Source organism: Oreochromis niloticus, linkage group LG3 (genome assembly GCF_001858045.2).
Source record: "Oreochromis niloticus isolate F11D_XX linkage group LG3, O_niloticus_UMD_NMBU, whole genome shotgun sequence".
Lineage (NCBI taxonomy): Eukaryota > Metazoa > Chordata > Actinopteri > Cichliformes > Cichlidae > Oreochromis > Oreochromis niloticus.
The window spans coordinates 55,648,105-55,666,679 of NC_031967.2; the positions used below are offsets into that span (position 1 = coordinate 55,648,105).

The 18,575-nt window shown below is 39.5% G+C and overlaps 1 protein-coding gene and 2 long non-coding RNA genes across 9 annotated transcripts; 1 reads left to right on the plus strand and 2 right to left on the minus strand.

Annotated features, from left to right (window-relative positions):
* Positions 1-5,542: 5,542 nt before the first annotated feature.
* On the minus strand, positions 5,543-9,859 carry LOC112844188 (uncharacterized). Of its 7 annotated transcripts, none has more exons than XR_003216896.1 (3): positions 9,569-9,859; positions 9,189-9,276; positions 5,543-8,064 (listed from the first exon to the last, which is right to left on the minus strand). It is a non-coding gene; the product is annotated as an uncharacterized LOC112844188 (long non-coding RNA). The 7 variants fall into 7 exon arrangements; XR_003216897.1 differs by having other exon boundaries at positions 5,543-7,699; positions 7,901-8,064; positions 9,189-9,859; XR_003216895.1 differs by having other exon boundaries at positions 5,543-7,704; positions 7,901-8,064; positions 9,189-9,859.
* A 155-nt stretch (positions 9,860-10,014) lies between these two features.
* Positions 10,015-14,993, minus strand: LOC109201189 (hepatitis A virus cellular receptor 2 homolog). Its single transcript, XM_019356760.2, has 3 exons — positions 14,778-14,993; positions 13,069-13,425; positions 10,015-12,830 (listed from the first exon to the last, which is right to left on the minus strand). Exons 1-3 carry the CDS (start codon positions 14,842-14,844, stop codon positions 12,640-12,642), a joined length of 615 nt encoding a protein of 204 aa, XP_019212305.1. The 5' UTR covers positions 14,845-14,993; the 3' UTR covers positions 10,015-12,639.
* Positions 14,994-15,131: 138 nt separating this feature from the next.
* On the plus strand, positions 15,132-18,209 carry LOC106096831 (uncharacterized). The gene is made up of 3 exons (XR_002058488.2): positions 15,132-16,954; positions 17,768-18,070; positions 18,150-18,209. It is a non-coding gene; the product is annotated as an uncharacterized LOC106096831 (long non-coding RNA).
* The last annotated feature ends 366 nt before the right edge of the window (positions 18,210-18,575 follow it).

Consider the following 18,575-nt stretch of genomic DNA (forward strand, 5'->3'; position numbering starts at 1 on the left):
AAAAAAAAAGTAAATGTATTTTTGTCACACTGCCTCTCTATGTCTGTAAGGCCAAAACAGAAACATTATACTGCATGTATATGCTATATATTATATAGTCTATAACTGATAAATAAACATAATACAATGTATTTAAAATAATCAGTAACTTGTGGGACCCTGCTGTCGTCTCCACAGCAGAAATCTGTTTTTTTGTGCAGGATCAATAAACTTTGGTCAGCCTTGTTGTTCTTCTCGTGTGGTTCTGTGGGTTTCATGAAGCTCTCTGATGGAAAACATGAGTTGCTGTGGCTAACCCATGCACATGTCTCTACAGAGCAGATAGAAAACAACAAATATCAGTAAAACCACAACCTCAGACTGAGAGATGCGCTAACATCACTCAGTGGCTGGAAACTTCACACAGAAGCTTGAGAAGCATGTATGTGTCTGTGTACAGTAAGTTTAGATTGAAGGAAATGAAATATGTGAGACTTTAGATGCTGTTTAAAATAAATATGTCTCCATCAACAGATATTTTTCAGATGCATCTTATTTACTGCATTGTTGATATCTGTGGTTGTGCTTGCACAGGACACATAGTGAGGACATCTGTCCTCATTCAGTCTGATGGTGATGATCTCGGTTTCAATTCAGTCAAAATTGGGGTCAGATTGTGCGGACATAACAAATGCACTCTAACATGAATCATATGTTTCTGAAAGAGAAAAACTTCTACTGATAAAATTATCAAAGAAATTAATTAGTGTTCATCAAGGTGACATGTGTTGTAAAAACAATCAGTGCTGCAGTGCATTTATTTGATTTCATTTTAATTTATTTTGAATTTCTGCAATATCAAATACCACTGGGACCCATCATATGACACGTTTTTATCATCAAAAAGGTGAAGTAAACCATTCATTCATAATTTAGAATAAATTAAAATTAGACACTGGTTCAGGTGGAAAAGTGAGACTTGCATTTAGCAGCAGTCTGTGTGAAAGCTTGTTGCGTCACTTGTTGCTTTTTTGTTTGCTTCAGTTTTCAAAGCAGCGCCTCAAGTTTGTGTTAGTGATTTTTATACAGGGTCTCTCTGGTTTCCTTCAATCCCTGCTTATACGCTCCTCAGTAAAAACATGAATTTAACTTGGTTCTCAGAGAGGTAGGAAGAGGTTTGAGCTCTACATGTTTATCATTATAGGTATGAGGATGAATATCATCTGTTCAAACCCAAATCATTATCTGTCTGTAGATGTGATCACGTCAGTAAATCCTAAACTGTCACCAGGATCTTTCCAGCCACTTTAATTATATACAATCAATAACTGGTCAGTTCACAGCTAACTGAAGTAGCTGATTGCAGCAGCATCCACAGACAGTAAAAAGCACAACAGCTTAAAGCGCAGCCTGGTGCTGCCATCTAGTGACTCTGAAGAGCTCCAACCACTGATTTTAGGATCATTCTGAGTCACTTTAACTGCCTCGTGTAATTTTGACTTCTTTTTATCTATGTTTAAAAAAACGTATAGTACACATTGAACACAGACAGACACATCTATACTACAATCATTATAATATGATGGTATGGACATTATATTGTGACTCATCATTATAATCTGACATTTCATTCTTTGCTCAACTAGACTGTGAAATGCAAAGATGTATACAGCATCTGTATAAAATATTTGTATAAGTCATAGATGCTGCCACTCTCAGTTTCCTGTGTAATGTCTATGCAAAGTTTCTTTAAGACCAGCCCACTCACCTTAGGGAACATACAGACATGCATGCATGTCGATGCTGCAGAAAATTCTTCATCTATGTTTCATGTGATGATCAGAGCTAAATACAAATACTGATTTTTTTATATATACTACTTTTCTGCTCCAACTGATCATTCAAAGCCCCTTTTGGCTTTGGCATATTTGCCATACAGACTGGTCAGGATTGGACGGACGGTGACTCACACAGACGGTGACTCACACAGACGGTGACTCACACAGACGGTGACTCTGTGTGAGTCATCGTCTGTTCTTTACTGTAGAAAAGCCTTTTTAAAAAGCTGCCTTATTCATGCACATTCGCTTGTGTGCAGCCTGACACAGTGTTATCTCTGGGATTTCCCTCAGGTCTGCAGAAAGTGTCCTTAAAGTTGAATATTGAGACAAAGTGACTGTAACAGTGAGACTGAGCTGCTCCATCTGTTTCTGCTGCCGCTGACTTCAGCTCCTTAAACATCCTGATTTATCAGCACTGCAGGGACACAAATGTCACTGTTACAGAGACAGACATGCACACAGAGCAGGCATGTGACTGAATATGGAATCACTAACAGGAAAAAACCTTTCAGCCTCAAACATGCAGTCAGCTGCTGCACTGTCCTAATGACAGATGTGAGCTGAGCTCAGGGAGCAGCAAAGGGTGGAGGCTCATTTCATGTACTTAAACTCAGCGGTGTGAAATCCAAAGAGACCGACATGTGACAGACAAAAGCATCAGTGCTGTCTGTTCCAGCATGTTCCTCCAACCTGTGGACTACAGTGTTTTCAGCAGCAGGTGTTTGCTGTTTGCACCATCTGCTCAGATATTCTTAAATTTAAACGTCTTTATTTAATCTGTGCTTTCTACTCAACAATGAGGCTACATCGAATGTTAAATATCTTTTTATTCTCCTTAACTCAGAAACTATACTAAAATATGATGCGAACAAAACTGGAGTGCTGTTAAAATTGAGGGGGGGCACCCTTAAGTGATCAATCTGACACATCAAACTTATTGGTAATGTCACAAGAAAAACAATGGTGTGCTTGGTTTCAAGGTGACTTTATTCTTTCATGAGTTATTTCCCTTTGTTCACAGCCATTGACATGTCGAAGAGGTTAACACGTGAGGAGCGGATCGAAATTGTGTTGATATCTGGTGAACGCAGTAACCGGGTCATTGCAGCAGATTTCAATGCAAGACACCCTACGAGAACACCCATCTCCCATGCTACAGTTAGCAAACTGCTTGTTAAGTTTCGTGAAACTGGTTCAGTGTTGGATTTGCCAAAATGTGGACGCAAGAAAACTGTCACTAATGAAGAAACATCAGTGGCTGTCCTAGCTTCATTCAGCAAGAGCCCACAGCGTAGCACTCGCCGCATGTCACTGGAGAGTGGCATTAGTCGAACATCCCTTCGGCGGATATTAGCTACTCACAAATGGCACCCTTACAAACTCCAGCTACTGCAGCATCTCAACGAGGATGACCCAGATCGGCGCACAGAATTTGCAGAATGGGCAAAACAAAAATTGGAACAGGACCCTCAGTTCACTCAGAAGATTTTGTTCAGTGATGAGGCAAACTTTTATGTGGATGGTGAAGTTAACAAACAAAACCACTGCTATTGGTCTGACACTAACCCACATTGGATGGATCCCTCCAAGACTGTTGGACCAACAAAAGTGATGGTTTGGTGTGGTATATGGGGTACAACGACAGTGGGTCCATTCTTCATCAATGGAAACCTCAAGGCCACTGGATATTTGAAATTGCTACATGATGATGTGTTTCCCTCTTTATGCACTGAAGCTGGCACGTTCCCTGAGTTTTTCCAGCAAGATGGTGCACCACCACATTATGGGTGCCAGGTCCGAGCATTCCTAGATGAACAGTTTCCTGGAAAGTGGATTGGTCGTCGTGGGCCAGTTGAATGGCCCCCAAGGTCTCCCGATCTGACCCCCTTAGACTTTTATCTTTGGGGTCAACTGAAGGCAATTGTCTAAAGGTATTTAAGTTAGATGCACGTAATCGGCGTTAGGTGTGTCGCGACTCGTTAATTGTAAGAAGGCAAACAGTTTGTGACCGCTGCGCTGTTATGTTAAGATGATATTGGAATAAAGACCAAAAAAGGACAAGATAAGTACTGCTGGAGTTATTGGACTGTTTAATTAATTCATACATACCAGTGACATCGCGTCACCCCCGTTAACGACCACCTCAGTGGCTTCAAGCGTAGGCTTAGCCTTTACAGGAGGTATCGTCCAGCATTCTACTTATCTTGGACATCATCTGCCTCTCTGACACACCAGAATCCCAGTATATTACAAAAATAAACAAGTTAATAAACTTAGAAACCTGAGTCAAAGACCCAGGATCATGACAACCAGGGGGCAAAAGCCCCCGGAAAACATAAACACATCACCACAACGTTATTGGCCTTTTGGATCAGTTACTAAGTCTGTTGGCATCTGAAATAAGAATAAGATGTGAATAGATAGATATGAATAAGACTGAGGAGCCAAAAATCTCTGACATGAGCCTGCTGAAGGGGGCCGAGCTTGGGCCAGACTCATTATTGGTGTCAGGATAAAGGTCACAGGTCAGATAAAAACAGTCATTTGTTAAGCAAACTAAAGTTCCTCTGCTGCCACCTACTGGCTCATATCATTATGTGACACCTATATTTTTATGCAGTGCACTTACTGGCCACTTTATTAGGTATGCCTTGCTATTACTGGATTAGTCCCACTTTTGCCGTCAGAACTGCCTTAATCCTTCATGGCATAGACTCGGCATGGTGCTCGACAACATTCCTCCATATAGAGATGATAGCATCACACAGCTGCTGTACATTGATGATGTGAATCCAACACATCCCTAAAGTGCTCCACTGAATTTTCAAGGGTTTGATTTGCTACAGATGTTAGAACTGCATTCATGACACGGAGTGTAATAGTCACTGTAATAGTTTTATATTCTAAGACTTATAATGACTTTAACTGAGAACTATATAATAAAATTTCAATTAAGTTTTATTTATATAGTGCTGAATCACAACAACAGTTTTATATTGCAAAGTAAAAAACCTGCGATAACACAGAGAAAACAGCAACAATCAGACAGTGGAGGGAGACAGGAAAAAAGACACGCTGTGGAAGAAAGTCAGAGATTAATAATAACTGATAATTAAGTGCAGAGAGGTTTATACACACATAGTGAGTGAATAAGTCACTCTCAGTGCATCATGGGAAACCCCCAGCATCCTGGGCCTGTGAAAACACTTCATTCAAGTCAAAGCTAACGAATCTGAGTCTCTTTAAAGGAATAATTTGATTGACTGTATCAAATTCAAAGCGAACAGTTGTCAAACATTGTCTTGATCTTTGTGAGGATTTATGTGATCTTACAGAGAGACTAAAAGTGTCCCGGCTCTGTTACACTTGGGTCAGTGGATGTTTTCTTTGTAGAAAATGTTACTTGTGCACTTTGTTGTTTGATGTGTCCCAGACGTTTTTATCACCTGAAATCTAAGTTTCTTTAATCTGTGTGTTTGTGTTCAGATCCTTCACCAGAGCCAGGGGTCATCTACTCTGCACTGAAGTCAACAATGACACCTTCCAAACAGCTGATCCAGTCTGACCAGCGATGATGGCTGGCTGCTAAATACAGTCCTGCACACCTCTGTGCAGCATATGTTATTTATTTAATTACATGCTGTGTGTGTTTGCAGTTTTACAGCTGCACTGAAATAAATGACTTGAATGTACAGTTGAGGGTGTGGTTTTTTTTTTTTTTCCAGTTGGCCAATCATTGCAAACATTCATGCAGCTTCAGCCAATCAGAGACTCTCCCCTAAGGCAATCTCAACGGACCTAAGTGTGCACGTCCATGCCTGCAGAGATTGTCTTTGAAAACAGTCACTGCATGTTATCCAGCTCCGTCTACTCCAGTCAACACATACTGGGTTGTTTTTCTAGCACATAGACAGATGTTGCATCACCTTCAGCGGTCTCACAGGGTCATAGCTGTTTGCTGTTTCAGAGGGAGTAATGATAAAAAGAAACTGCACACAAAGTGCAGCATTCATCTGTTTTGTTTTGTTTTTTTTACCACAAAATAAAAGTTCACAGAATGTGCAATGCACACAACGTGGACAGTGACACACAACCAGGTTCATGCAGAGAAAGTGAGTTTTCTCTAAAACATGTTTTAGAGACTTTTCATGATAATAAGAGAAGCTGTTTAACGGACAGAGGCTGGTTTTTACAGTTGTATAGGACACATTGAACAGAGAGTCCAACACTGAATTTTTATGTAACAATTTGTGCTGATTTATATCAGTTCATGGTGAACATTATTGCCCTTTGCCCCTTCTTCACTGCCTAACAAATGAAAAAAATGTCCAAACCTAAATCCAATAAAAAAAAGTCTCAGATTTCAGCCTGCGGCTGGCACAACCACACAGCATCTGAACTGCAGATGGAGTGATGTGCTTTACATCAGCAAGTTAAACAGGTGTACTGTAAACTAAATTAAACTAGAACATTAAATACATAAAACAAAATGCACCTCATCCTCCTGTGAGATGTGAGGAAGCCTATATTTGCTGCTCATCTCAGTGTCGTCCTCAAATTCTTTACGATGAATCCACATACAGGAGTAGAAAAATATGACAATATGAATATGACTTTCTTACTTTCAACCAGACATTACTGATACTTTCATTAAAAAGTAATTTCAATAATTTTACAAATCATCAGTAAACAAAAACAATCACTGAGTATAAATAAGTCATGTGATATGTCTCCCATTCACACTCAGGTAATTCCTAATCAATCAATGATCATGTTTTTAGAGAAAAAAATAGTCAAATGTCGCTTCTGTGCAGCTTGGTCCAAAATAAGAACCCAGTTCATGAAAGGAGGCTCTGTGTTTGAGCATTGTGAGGGACCCATTCAGCAGAGGGTCAGACGCTGAATCTTTATGCACCAGTCTTACCATTTTACATCAGTTTATGGGGGATGTTATTCAGGTAAAGGGACCAGGTGAGCTACAATGAGGCCCTCAGGTATTCTTCAGTTTTCTGGCATGTTATTAATCCTGATGATTCAGCACACACCCAGACATGATGCAGTCTTTTTAGTCTGAGTCCAGAGCTCAGAGTCAGAGAGTAACAGATGGCATCTCACTCTGACATCAGATTTCTTTTGTTTCTTTAAATATGCATGCTCACCTGGTCAGTGGATTACTCTCCCTCTGCTGGTCACCTGAGGTGTGTTTCAGCGAGATCTCTGCTCATATCCTTTTTCTGATAAGCTTATAGGAATCTTGTTCTTCTTGGATGTGTTATTGAGTCTACTGAGTTACTGAGGCAGCATCACCTGAAGCAAATATGTGTGACATCAAACGTATGAGTTCACGTCACCTCTGAGTCAGCCTGCAGTATCACAGAGACAAAATACGTGACAAATACATTATAGAAGCTCATAGGAAACCCACTGTTGAAAAAGAAAGATACATCTGTGTCCCATTGTTGGCTTTTAGAGTACAACAGCTTTTCAGTAACTCGTCTGATCCTGTTATTAGAGGAGAAAAATGCATGACGTTGAAACATTGAGTGAAACTGAAACACTTATAATACACAAACAGGTCAAACATGAACAAAATACATCACTGAGCTTCAGATTCTGTTCACACGATGTGAATAGTAATAAGTTTCCATTCAGTAAATAGTCCTTGACATCTTTCAGACCCCTTTCATATTCATGAAGGTTTTTGTTTTTTGGTTTGTTTTTCTGTTTTGTGTCTGTGTAGTTTACGTCATTAAGGTTATAATTGAAAAACATCCTTATAGTGATTGGTGTATGAAGCCCTCTGACAGTTCATCACCAGCAGGTGGCAGCACAGGAGATTCTGTCAGACCAACAACACATGGAGGTGTTCACTGTGACCTCTGACCTTTAATGAGAGGAAAAAACGAAAATGACAAAAATTGTAAATATGAGCTGATAGAGAGCAAAAAAAATCTACATTACAGTGGATCAATAAACATCAGAGAAGTAAAACAATCCCTGATTATTAAACAGAAAATGAGCTTGTTTCTGCTGTGCCCTCTGCAAAGAGCCAGCAGACACTAAATATTATAAACACTCACACCAATTATATAAATGAAAATTATCCAGATTAACAGTAACATGTACAGGACACGTGTTTCTCAGTTCTTTGAATTCCAGCTCTCACAGTAACAGCTCAGCCAGCTTCAGCTCCTGCTGCAGATGAATCCAGGAACGTGTTCAAAGCTGTTTTTCTATATCTGCTCTGTGAGGACAAACATACAAATGAAGGTTATACCTTTCCAAGAAAGGGCTGAACTGAATTCAGGTTATGATAAGGCAGGATTACAGGGTGTGTGTGAGAGTCAGCACTGATGAATGCTTCTTGATATTTCATACACATGTTCAGACACTCCACTTGTCTTATATTAGAAGTCTATGAATAGATACGTGTCCTGTTCATAAGAGCAGCCTCAGTGTGTAAATCAGACCTCCAGAGGGCCCCAAAGCTCCAGCTGGTTCATTTGTAATGAGGTCATTTGTTTTAAGTAATTCACTTTTATTTGCATATTAAACAGAGAAAAACCTTCTGTTTATCCATTTGATTCATGGACAATGATCTTTATGTCATTAAAATGCCTTGAACAAGTAAAATACCAGGACAAATTGTGAAAACTTTCCACTGATAAACAAACTGCTGGTGGGCGTGGTCTTCTCTCTCGCTCTTTCTCTCTCTCTCGATTCTTGTGAAACAAAACTTACTGCATAACTTTCTTTTTCCCTCTCTTGGAGTTTTATTTCATAATAACTGACAATAACCAGTGAAGTCCCCTGACTCTCAAACAGCTTCCTTTAAACTCATTTGGTGGTTTTTACTCACAGACTTCACAGAGTCATCAGAGGAAACATGAGAGCGGAAACTTTGCATGCACATTTGACATTCAAAGTTTCCACTCTCATGGTCACAGTGTAGAGCCTGTTTTATCAGAGATGTGTGCTGCACCTGCTCTGCTCTCAGGTTTCAGTCTCTGAGTAGCTGCTGTTATAGCACTAATATGACTAAAGTTCCTTTAACAGCAACAGCAGATTTCCCCCTTTATTGATTACAGAAACTTTTACTTCCCTGAATGACAGGAACAAATAGTTTCAAAGTTACAGTATGGTAAATGTCCCTCCTCTATCTTTGGTTTATGTTTATTTGAACTTGAAGGAAAACATCACGAGGCGAGGGAATAATGTGATGTTTTCTTTCTGCCTTCCCTTCATAAAAAAATGGTCCAGTGTTCAGTCTGCTAATAGAGGTCATAAGGGGAACACTGGTGGATGTTTCTCTACTATTTAAATAATCAAACCAGCTCTGATTACAACTAATCTGTGTTGTATTTGTACCTCATGGTTGCAGTTGGTGAATGAGGAATTCTCAGAGCAACACAGAAGACAGCAGACTATCCCATACGTGAAACTGTCGGAGTTTGACCTTGAAGACATGAAATAGAAGCAGGTGAGCGGAACAGGTGACACCTTATACACCTTACACCTTTGATAGCTCACGGCAGATGGCCGCCCCTCCCCGAGTCTGATTCTAAGGTTTCTTTCTGCTTTATAGTGCAAAGTACTTTGAGGTGACTGTTCTTGTGATTTGGAGCTATATAAATCAAACTGAACTGATATCAATTGTTCATAAAATAACTGAAGAATTGGGAATGACCTTAAGGTTTAAACAGACACACCGCAAACCAGTTTACCTACTGTGAAGGACATCACATCACCTGTGACCATAAACAGGCTGCTGAGCCTCCACCTGGTCTGCTGCTAATGTCTCCGTCTGTGGACTGAAGCCCTCATAGTCTGTGTGTTGTACAGACACACAGTCAAGGTTAAACTCCACTTTGTCGTTCTGAGGTATTAACTCACACTCACATTCTACCAAGCCAATGCGTTTTGGCTTGTGGCCTTCATCATGGACCCTGATGAAGGCCCGATAACTGATAGGAAGCTTCCTTTATGACTGCTTTCATGTCAGGTATAAACAGATGCTTTTGATTGAAATGTGTCTGGGGGGGGGGGGGGCGGGGGGGGGAAATCAACCATCTTTGAACCTTCAGTGCTGCAGCTTCTCTCTCTTAGACCTGCATGAACATGTTGAACATGTCAAATTCACTTCTAAAGTAAAGAACCCAAGCAGGAAAACAGACAACAAATATCAGAAACTGTGTTATATTATTATTTATTTATTTATTTATTTATTGTGGTTTTCTTTTGCAGGATAGAAGTCAAAAATAAGCAGGATACTTTATTCATTTTACATTAATCCTATTCAGTCTTAATGGGGGAAATTTATATTTTAAACAAATCTGGAACAAGCTACATTAAATTTTCAGGCTGTAGCAGATGTTCACAAATCTTTCATTGTCTGCCAAAAGTCCTTGCTTCATCCTTATTTGGTTTAAGCCAATGTTATTTTCTTTAATCAACCAGCACAGTGGTGCACTGTTACTGAAACAATGTGCATTTGAGCCTCCTGCCCTATGACAGCTGGGATAGGCTCCACGCCCCTTCCCTCACAACCCTGAGGGAGGGTTGGAAGAAGACTGATTTTAAAAAAGAAAAGAAAAAAAAGATTGCTAATCTCCTCCATTACTATGATAACATCTACAGAGACAGCCAATGAACCAAAATATAGGTACAAGCATAGTACCTAAAAAAAAAACTCCAACCCCTGAGCATCACTGACTTGGACAAGTGGAAGAAGGTAGATGGATATTGGATTTTTTTTAAAAATCAGGATGCACTTTTGCTAATCTTCTCCATTATCCAAGATAACATCTACAAAGACAGCCAATGAACATGAAATATATGAACAACCATAAAAAAAAGAAAGAAAGAGCACGTGGAGCCTATCCCATATCTCAAAGGGATCTCAGTACTTTGGGTTATTGTTTTTAATTTATTTTAGTTTTAATTTCAATACATGTTACTTTTTAAATAATATTTATTATTTTTACGGTTTTTAATTGGTTTTCTTCATAAGCATAGGTGGTATGTGTAAACTTTTGAGACAGAGGGGGATAACCCAGTGAAAGTTATGAATAACTGTGAGCCACTGCTAAATAATGTCCAGAATGTCAAAGAGTCAGAACGTTGTATAGTATGTTTAGCTGAGAAACCTGCTTTAGCTTCAAACATGGCATTTATATTTAAAAGAAAATAATTGTTTTATGTATATTTCTCTTGTTTGTAATTTATTCCTTCCTATTAGCATTTATATTTTATTCCCAGTTGGCGTGGAACACTTACAATTTAATTGTACAATGACAACAAAGGGCTATTGTATTCTAATTGACTCAGTGTCACAGATCCAGGTTTCTGGGTCATTATCAGACAACTCTCTGATTCAAACATCACATCCGTGGATCTCTAGTGGATTTTCAGCTCCTCACACAAAGTGATGAATTGCATCGTTCAGGCTGATGCATGATTATGTTGATATATTTTACTGTTTATTTTTTTAATTTATATCTAATTTGTATAAGTTTTTATTATATTTATTTATTTTTCATTTCATTTTTTGCCTAACACACACTTTATTGCACCAATAGTATGGAAATGCTTAGATCCATGGATCCAAAATCCAATTCATTTTCATTTTTTATCACCTCTGCTGTTTGTTTTCAGATGAGGACGATTAGGTAGTTGGTAAAATTTCATGAAGCGCACTTTATAACGGCTTTATTCTACATAGCAGAAGCAGAATTTTGTGCTATCCAGGTAACTTTATGATTAAACCTGTTTTTTTCTATACTAAAAAAGTGGTTCACGTCTTACTGGTACATCATTAATCTGGGGGGAAAAAATGAATAGCTGCATCTAAAAATGTGTATTTATTACTGATGCTCATCAGAAAAACAAACACTAGATAAATTTCTCCTAGTCCCAGTGCAGAAATTAGAGGGGTCCTCCAGGAACGGTGATGTTATTTCATAGAGAATTGATTGCTCAGAAAGCAGTGATTTCATACCTGCGGATCAGGTTAAGATCCAGATTGGAGATCAGCAGGGATGAAATCACTGGCTTCTGATTAATAAGTCTTCAGAAATTACCATCATCATTCCTGGAGGATCCCTCTGACCTGTGCAAGTGGAGGTTTCACAAGTCTGTGTTTCCGCAATGAGCATCAGCAATATATACAGATTCTTCGATGCAGCTTTTTTTTTTTTTTTTTTTTTTTAAATGTAATCATAAAAAATTATTCTAACCTTCTGGCTGCAAACATTTTGTACTTCTGGGCTTTCCAATGCCTGCTAGTAGACTAAAACTACATTTGAATCCCACTTGCTCACACACACTCACCATTTTCCTGTCTTTTGTTCCTGCCTTTAAGGGTCAGTCTTACTGACCAATACTGTTAAAGCTTACACATACAAAGTGCTTTTAATATTAAATATGAAATCTAATGAAATGCACTGCTTTTCAACTCCTTCTACTGTCTTGTTTGCAGCAGCTGTGCTACTTTTCTGTTTTATGTGTTACCTCTTCATATTTTTCTAATAGTTTAGAAAACAAAACAAAAAAATATTGAAATCAGCCAATCGGCTACAATGATCAATGCGATGGTGAGATATCGCCCATGCTACTCCTTTCATGTGAACCTGGTCATCCTCATTGCCAATGTTAGCGTAAATTAATGCAGATGACGAAAAGGTACCCTTGTGTTAATTGAACTCTCTTCAGAGTGCAGGGCCCAGATTCGGGAGCTAGATCATATTTCCATGTCTCCACTGAAGCTTTGGAACAGCAACAGAGGACTCACAGTTAAGATGGAAAAAAGCTTTGAAACATTTCAAATAGACTCCAGCTCAGCTGGAAGCTGGTATGGACTCTGACTCTTTTTTTTTCTGTAGATCAAAAAACCAGCAACAGTGGCAACAATGAGGACAGCAGCAACTGACAGACCAACTATTAGTCCAACAGATCCATCCTCCTTCCCTCCATCCTCCTTCCCTCCATCCTCTGTGTCTCCTCCTGTCTGACCTGCAGGTGAGAAACAGGTGTGAGGTGTCAGCTGTCAGGTAGGTGATGAGTGAAGAACAGAACAGAATCCATTTCCTCTTCAAACTGCTGTCAGACATTATCTACTGCACTCTGATCACATCACTCAGACCAGCTGCTTTCTACAAAGTCTCATCAACAACATCTTTAGAAACAAACATCAACAACCAGGAAGCAGCTTCACCTCTGATCACACACACACTCAACTCTACTCACTCACCTGGAGGATCAACAATCAGTCTGATGCTCCTGACAGTTTCAGCAGCTCTCTTTCCGCGCTTTGTTCCTGGGATGAGGACACGACACACGTATATTCCATCATCATCAGTAATCACATCCTTCAGAATCAAAGACACGTCTCCATCCTTCATCTGTGTGTCATTCAGATCCACACGGTTCTTAAAAGATGGATGCTGGTAATCTGGGACAAACTGCTCATCCCGATACAAGAGGACATATTCTTCTTTCAGGTCAGCTCTATTCCACTCCACACCTATCAGGTTCTTGTTGTTGTTTGGAGCTCGACATGTCAGAGTGACCTTCTTTTGTCCAGACTCAGCTGTAATAATTTTCAGATCTGAAAGCGGAAACAACCCAGAAGAGGTTAAAGGCGTCAAAGTACAACTATTATTTCAACAGCAGCCAATCAGAGCTACCTGCTTGAAAGAGGAACCACTAAGCTCTGTGGAGTGACACAAACAGTCTCAAAAGCACAACAGTCTTTGGGAGGAGCACTGAATAACACCACATTCTCTAAATAAACAAACTATAGGAGACTTAACTGGTGCTTGGAAGAGGCAAGCTTAGGCACATGATTCTTACATTCTGCAATTCATCTCGGGCGTTTATCAATATGCGTACTTGTGCGTACTTGCGTTCTCGTGTACTCGTGATACGTCATCAGTCGGAGACCAAGTACTGTTCCAATTCGAAGTACGCATCAAGCCGAGAACGCGAAAAAGTCCCGGATGTGTTCTCGCTCCGCCCGTTTTATCGAGCATGCATCGGTGTGGACTTGGTACAGCTAAATATCCCAGAATGCATTTCGTCCAAAACTCAACAGCGGACTCCCGGCACATCGTTTCCAACCCCCCCCCCAAACCGCTCGCGGACTTCTCACTACTCAGGTTAAAGAAACCCCAGCAGCTGTCTATAGTATTGAGTGTCCACTAGAATAGAAATAAAAGCGTTCTAACATCTCACCTGCTTGTTTTTATTAAGGTATGTACACGTATGTACATGTACACTATTTTTATTAATAGAGGTTTCACTACTGAGGTTAAAAATGATATATAAGTCACTTAGATCACTTCTAAATGTTAATGTTTGGTTTATTTCAGTGTTTTATTTGTTCCTGAGTAAACCGGTTTGGCTGTGATTAAAGTTAAGCTTCATAACATGTTACTCACAGTTAAATTAAGAGGGGACGGCAGTAAAAACTCCGGACCTGTGACATCATCACGTACGCTGGTGTTCCAAATCGCGAGTCCGTGCTCGCGTTCTCGGCGGGTACGTACTCGCGTACTTGAGAATTGAGAAACGGCCCTCATGTAAACAATCACGTGGCGCACAGCGTGACGTGAAAAAAAAAGCACATACCTTTGACGTTGCGTGACGAATTCGGGGGGCATTTTTTGTAAAACAAAGGGGGGCCTAGCAAAATAAGTTTGGGAACCAACTCCTCCAGAACCTGATAAATAATAGGTGGATGACTACACGTATATCAAGAACGTTAATTCTGAAAGCTTTAGTGAAAATATCTTAATGTTGACATACTTATAGTTTATATCCTCCAGACATCAACTTTTTCCATCTTTTCATTTACAGAACAAAAACACGCGGATTAGAGACTCGGTTTACGCTACAATAAACAACAGTGCGTGGAACTCGACGGCACACATAACATACATTAACTTAATACTTCCGTACCTTCGGTGGCAGAAATCCGTTGACAGAGAAACAGCAAAACCAGGAAGGGCACCATGTTCGCTCTCATTTCGTGTTGTTCAGCTCAGTGAGTGTGATAACGACAATCACAGCAAACAATTGAAGTTTAATAATAAGTTTGATTAAACTTCAGTTGTAAGCCACCGAAAAGCGACTGAACTGTAGATCCTGCGACTGGGAGTCTCTCTCTGTGTGTGTGTGTGTGTGTGTGTGTGTGTGCTATTTCGAGACTCGCTGAGCTGCACCCATTCCGGTAGATCACGTGATCACATTGCGTTCAAATGTTTTGCTACTTCTGTTTCTCTACTTCATTTCGATGATAGTTTTTCTTACTCGCAGATCACTGGGTTTAGTTTTACATGTTATTTAATGACCAACCAGTAGCCTAATGTTATACAGACATATCTGTTGTTGATAGTAAATATATTCGCTTACATAACAGGAACTGCTGTTTGTTCTGCGGTGGGTGTGTATGGTCTGCACCAACACTGCTGCGTAGAATATGTCAAAGTAAAATTTTATTAACCATCTTTAACCCGTCAACATGTTTAAAACCTCTAAAGGCAGCATAGTGTGCTTTTAAGCTACATCACAGGTTTTAAAGTAACAATAGCACAGGAGCCCAGACGTTTTTCTTCCCCTGGTATTTTGCTGCCCTCTAGTGACTCATACAAAATAGGGCGGCCACTTAGGAAACCGAGAAACTTTTCTGTTTAGTCATTTGTGAAATTTTTATACGTAGATCACACTGGACCAGAATGTAAATAAAAAGGGGGACCTGTATTTATTTGAACCTTCCAAATACTATATCACTAAATAGATAAGCTGTAGCCTAATATCTTGGAAATACAGTATCTAACCAGATTCTTGATATGGATGCCATTGCCCTAACCTCCAGTAATACTATGAGGAAATCGTTTTTAACCAGGTTATGTCCTTCAGTTAAAAAATATGCAGGAATTTTTTTGTGTGTGTCTGGTTTTTCGTCCCCTTGTCTCACTAGCTCTGATTTCTCCCAGCTACGTTTCTTCAGCATCTCTCTCGTGTGTCATTCCCTCCGTGTCTCTGTGTGTCAGTGGGTTCAGGTTAGTTTTGTGTTCCACGCATTTGTAGTGTATTTTATCAGTCAAAATAAAGGCCTGTTTTCTGTTAAATCATTCTCCTGCGTCCATGTCTGCGTTTGAGTCCACTCCTCCCTCTCTGCACGATTTGCCCCTGCAAATTGTGACATTATTAACCTCTTGCTCTCTTTGACAGTGTGTCTTTTGACCTGTTTTTATCCCCTTACCCTCAACTAGTCATGGCAGATGGCCGCCTCTCCCTGAGCCTTCTTAATGTTAAAAGGGAGTTTTTTCTTCCCACTGTTGCCAAGTTTTTGTTTACAAAGGTTCATCTGATTGTTAAGGTTTTTCCTGCATTATGGTAAGATTTTTATATTACAATATGAAATATCTCGAGGTGACTGTTGTTGTGATTTGGCACTATATAAATAAAATGGAATTCAACTGAATATGGACCACTTTAAATACTTCCACCTAAACTGGAAAAGTGCTGCTTTCATAATAAAATTTAGCCAATGTGAATGGAAAATTGACAAAAAGGAGGAGGTTGTTAATGCAAAAAAAGTCCATGCGTACCCACATCAAGCATGCCAAGTGAATGTTTCTTTTTCTTTAAGGGTGGGAAGGTAATTTGTAAAAACATTAATTCACACTGCAGTCCACCGTTAACTAAGTAACTAAAGCTCACTGCAGCCTACACTAAAGTAATCAACATTCAGATTGAGCATCTGAACAAACAGGCAATATGGTGAAAATAGTATTAGTGAAATTAATGATAGTCTGATATATTGTACAGCTTCGTTTAGAATTATGCAAGTCTTTCCTGTGTTGTTTCATGTTATCGCCTTATTAAAATGTGACATTACAAAAACTGTCCATTGGGTGTTGCTGTGGTGATAGATGCTAGATTGTTTTGAAACATTGTTAAGACTAATAACACTGCTTAGTCTGAGAGTGAGAGAGGGACATACTCTGTTAAAAAATGAGTGAAGAAGGAAGCAAACAGTGGGGACGGACGGGTTTAGCTGATATCACAGAAAAAAAAAATCTGATTACTGAAAAGGAAAATGAAGAACACATTTGTGCAATGCCTGCTCTGTAAGTAAAAACTGTGTTTAAATGCCTTTGTACTGTACTGTCTGCTCTGATCAAAAGAAATAAGATGATGACAACAAGAATAGCAAAACGAAGATGAAAATTATACTTAGTTTTAATTCTGCTTATCTACTGGGGTTGGTCCTGTTGGTTCTTTTGTTTCAGAACTAAGGTGAGAAGTGAAGCCCAAACTGAAAATTCTCAGATATACAGTTTGCATTTTGCAGAGTAGTTTTATTTACATCAATTTCTGTGATCACATTCACAAAAGACATAAAGGACCTAAAAATTTGTTTTGAAAGTTCAGATTGTAAATTTTTGTATGAGCTGATTTTTTATGATTTTTATGATTCAAAAGAAAAGTACCTGGAAGTTGAAAACAGTGTAAAAATGTTTTGCGTTATTCTCAAGTCAACCAACATACATGTAGTCAGAGCCACGATTTCCTGCACAAAAAGATGCTTTTTATTTATTTTTTTTAATTTTCCCCATTCATACCACCATAATGGATTTTTTTTTTAGTAAAAAACGACTAATTTGTAATCAAAACTTATTTCAATTCAATGTTTTAATTTAGGGATTTAACTAAAGTATTGCTCAGCTTTGTTACAACCACTACTCTCACCTCCTCTTTTCTTTATATTATGGCATTGTTTACTTTAACAACAATCAATAAGGATTTAAACTTTCACAGTTCATCTGAATAGCAAATGACTTTTTTATGAATTGATTACATGTAAAACCTTAGAATTGAAAGTGGATATACTTTCTTTTTTTGACAGTAAAACAACTGACTGTAAGTGTAATTTCTTGTAGTTCTGATCACTCTGCTGTGTTGCACAACAAATCAAGCTCGTCTGACTGTGAGTCCCAGCAGCTCTCAGTTCTTTAAAGGAGACTTTGTGACTCTGAGCTGTGAGGAGGACGACAGCTCTGCTGGATGGACTCTGAGGAGAAACACAAGCAAACAACAGAGGACTCAGTGTGGAAGAGATGGGTGGGGAAAACCAGCTGGCTCTTCCTGTAACATCAGTCACATCTACAAATGGGAGACTGGAGTTTACTGGTGTGAGTCCAGAGAGGGTCCCATCAGTAACATGGTTAACCTGACAGTCACTGGTAAGCTGAGTGTGTGGAGTTAGTGTTGATGAAGCTGTGTGTAAATGGATGAAATGCTGTAGTTTGTCTCTGTGTTGAGGTGGATCAGTGATCCTGCAGAGTCCTGTCCTCCCTGTGATGGAGGGAGATGACGTCACTCTGCTCTGTAAAACAGAGACCACTCCCTCCAACCTCACAGCTGCTTTCTATAAAGATGGCTCCCTCATCAGAAAGCAGCGTACAGGTCACATGACCATCCAGCATGTTTCCAGGTCTGATGAAGGCCTCTACAAGTGTGACATCAGCGGTCATGGAGAGTCTCCATCCAGCTGGATCACTGTCACAGGTGACTCACTCACCTGTCTGTGTTTCTGCAGCTTTCAACATTCACAATGTGACGACAACTTAATGACTGTGTTTGCTTCATTTTAGAGAAACCCACCACCACACCTCCACCTGGTTCCACCTCCATCACTCTTCCTCCATTGCTGTCTCCTGCTGTTCTCTCTGTGTTGTCATCTGTTGG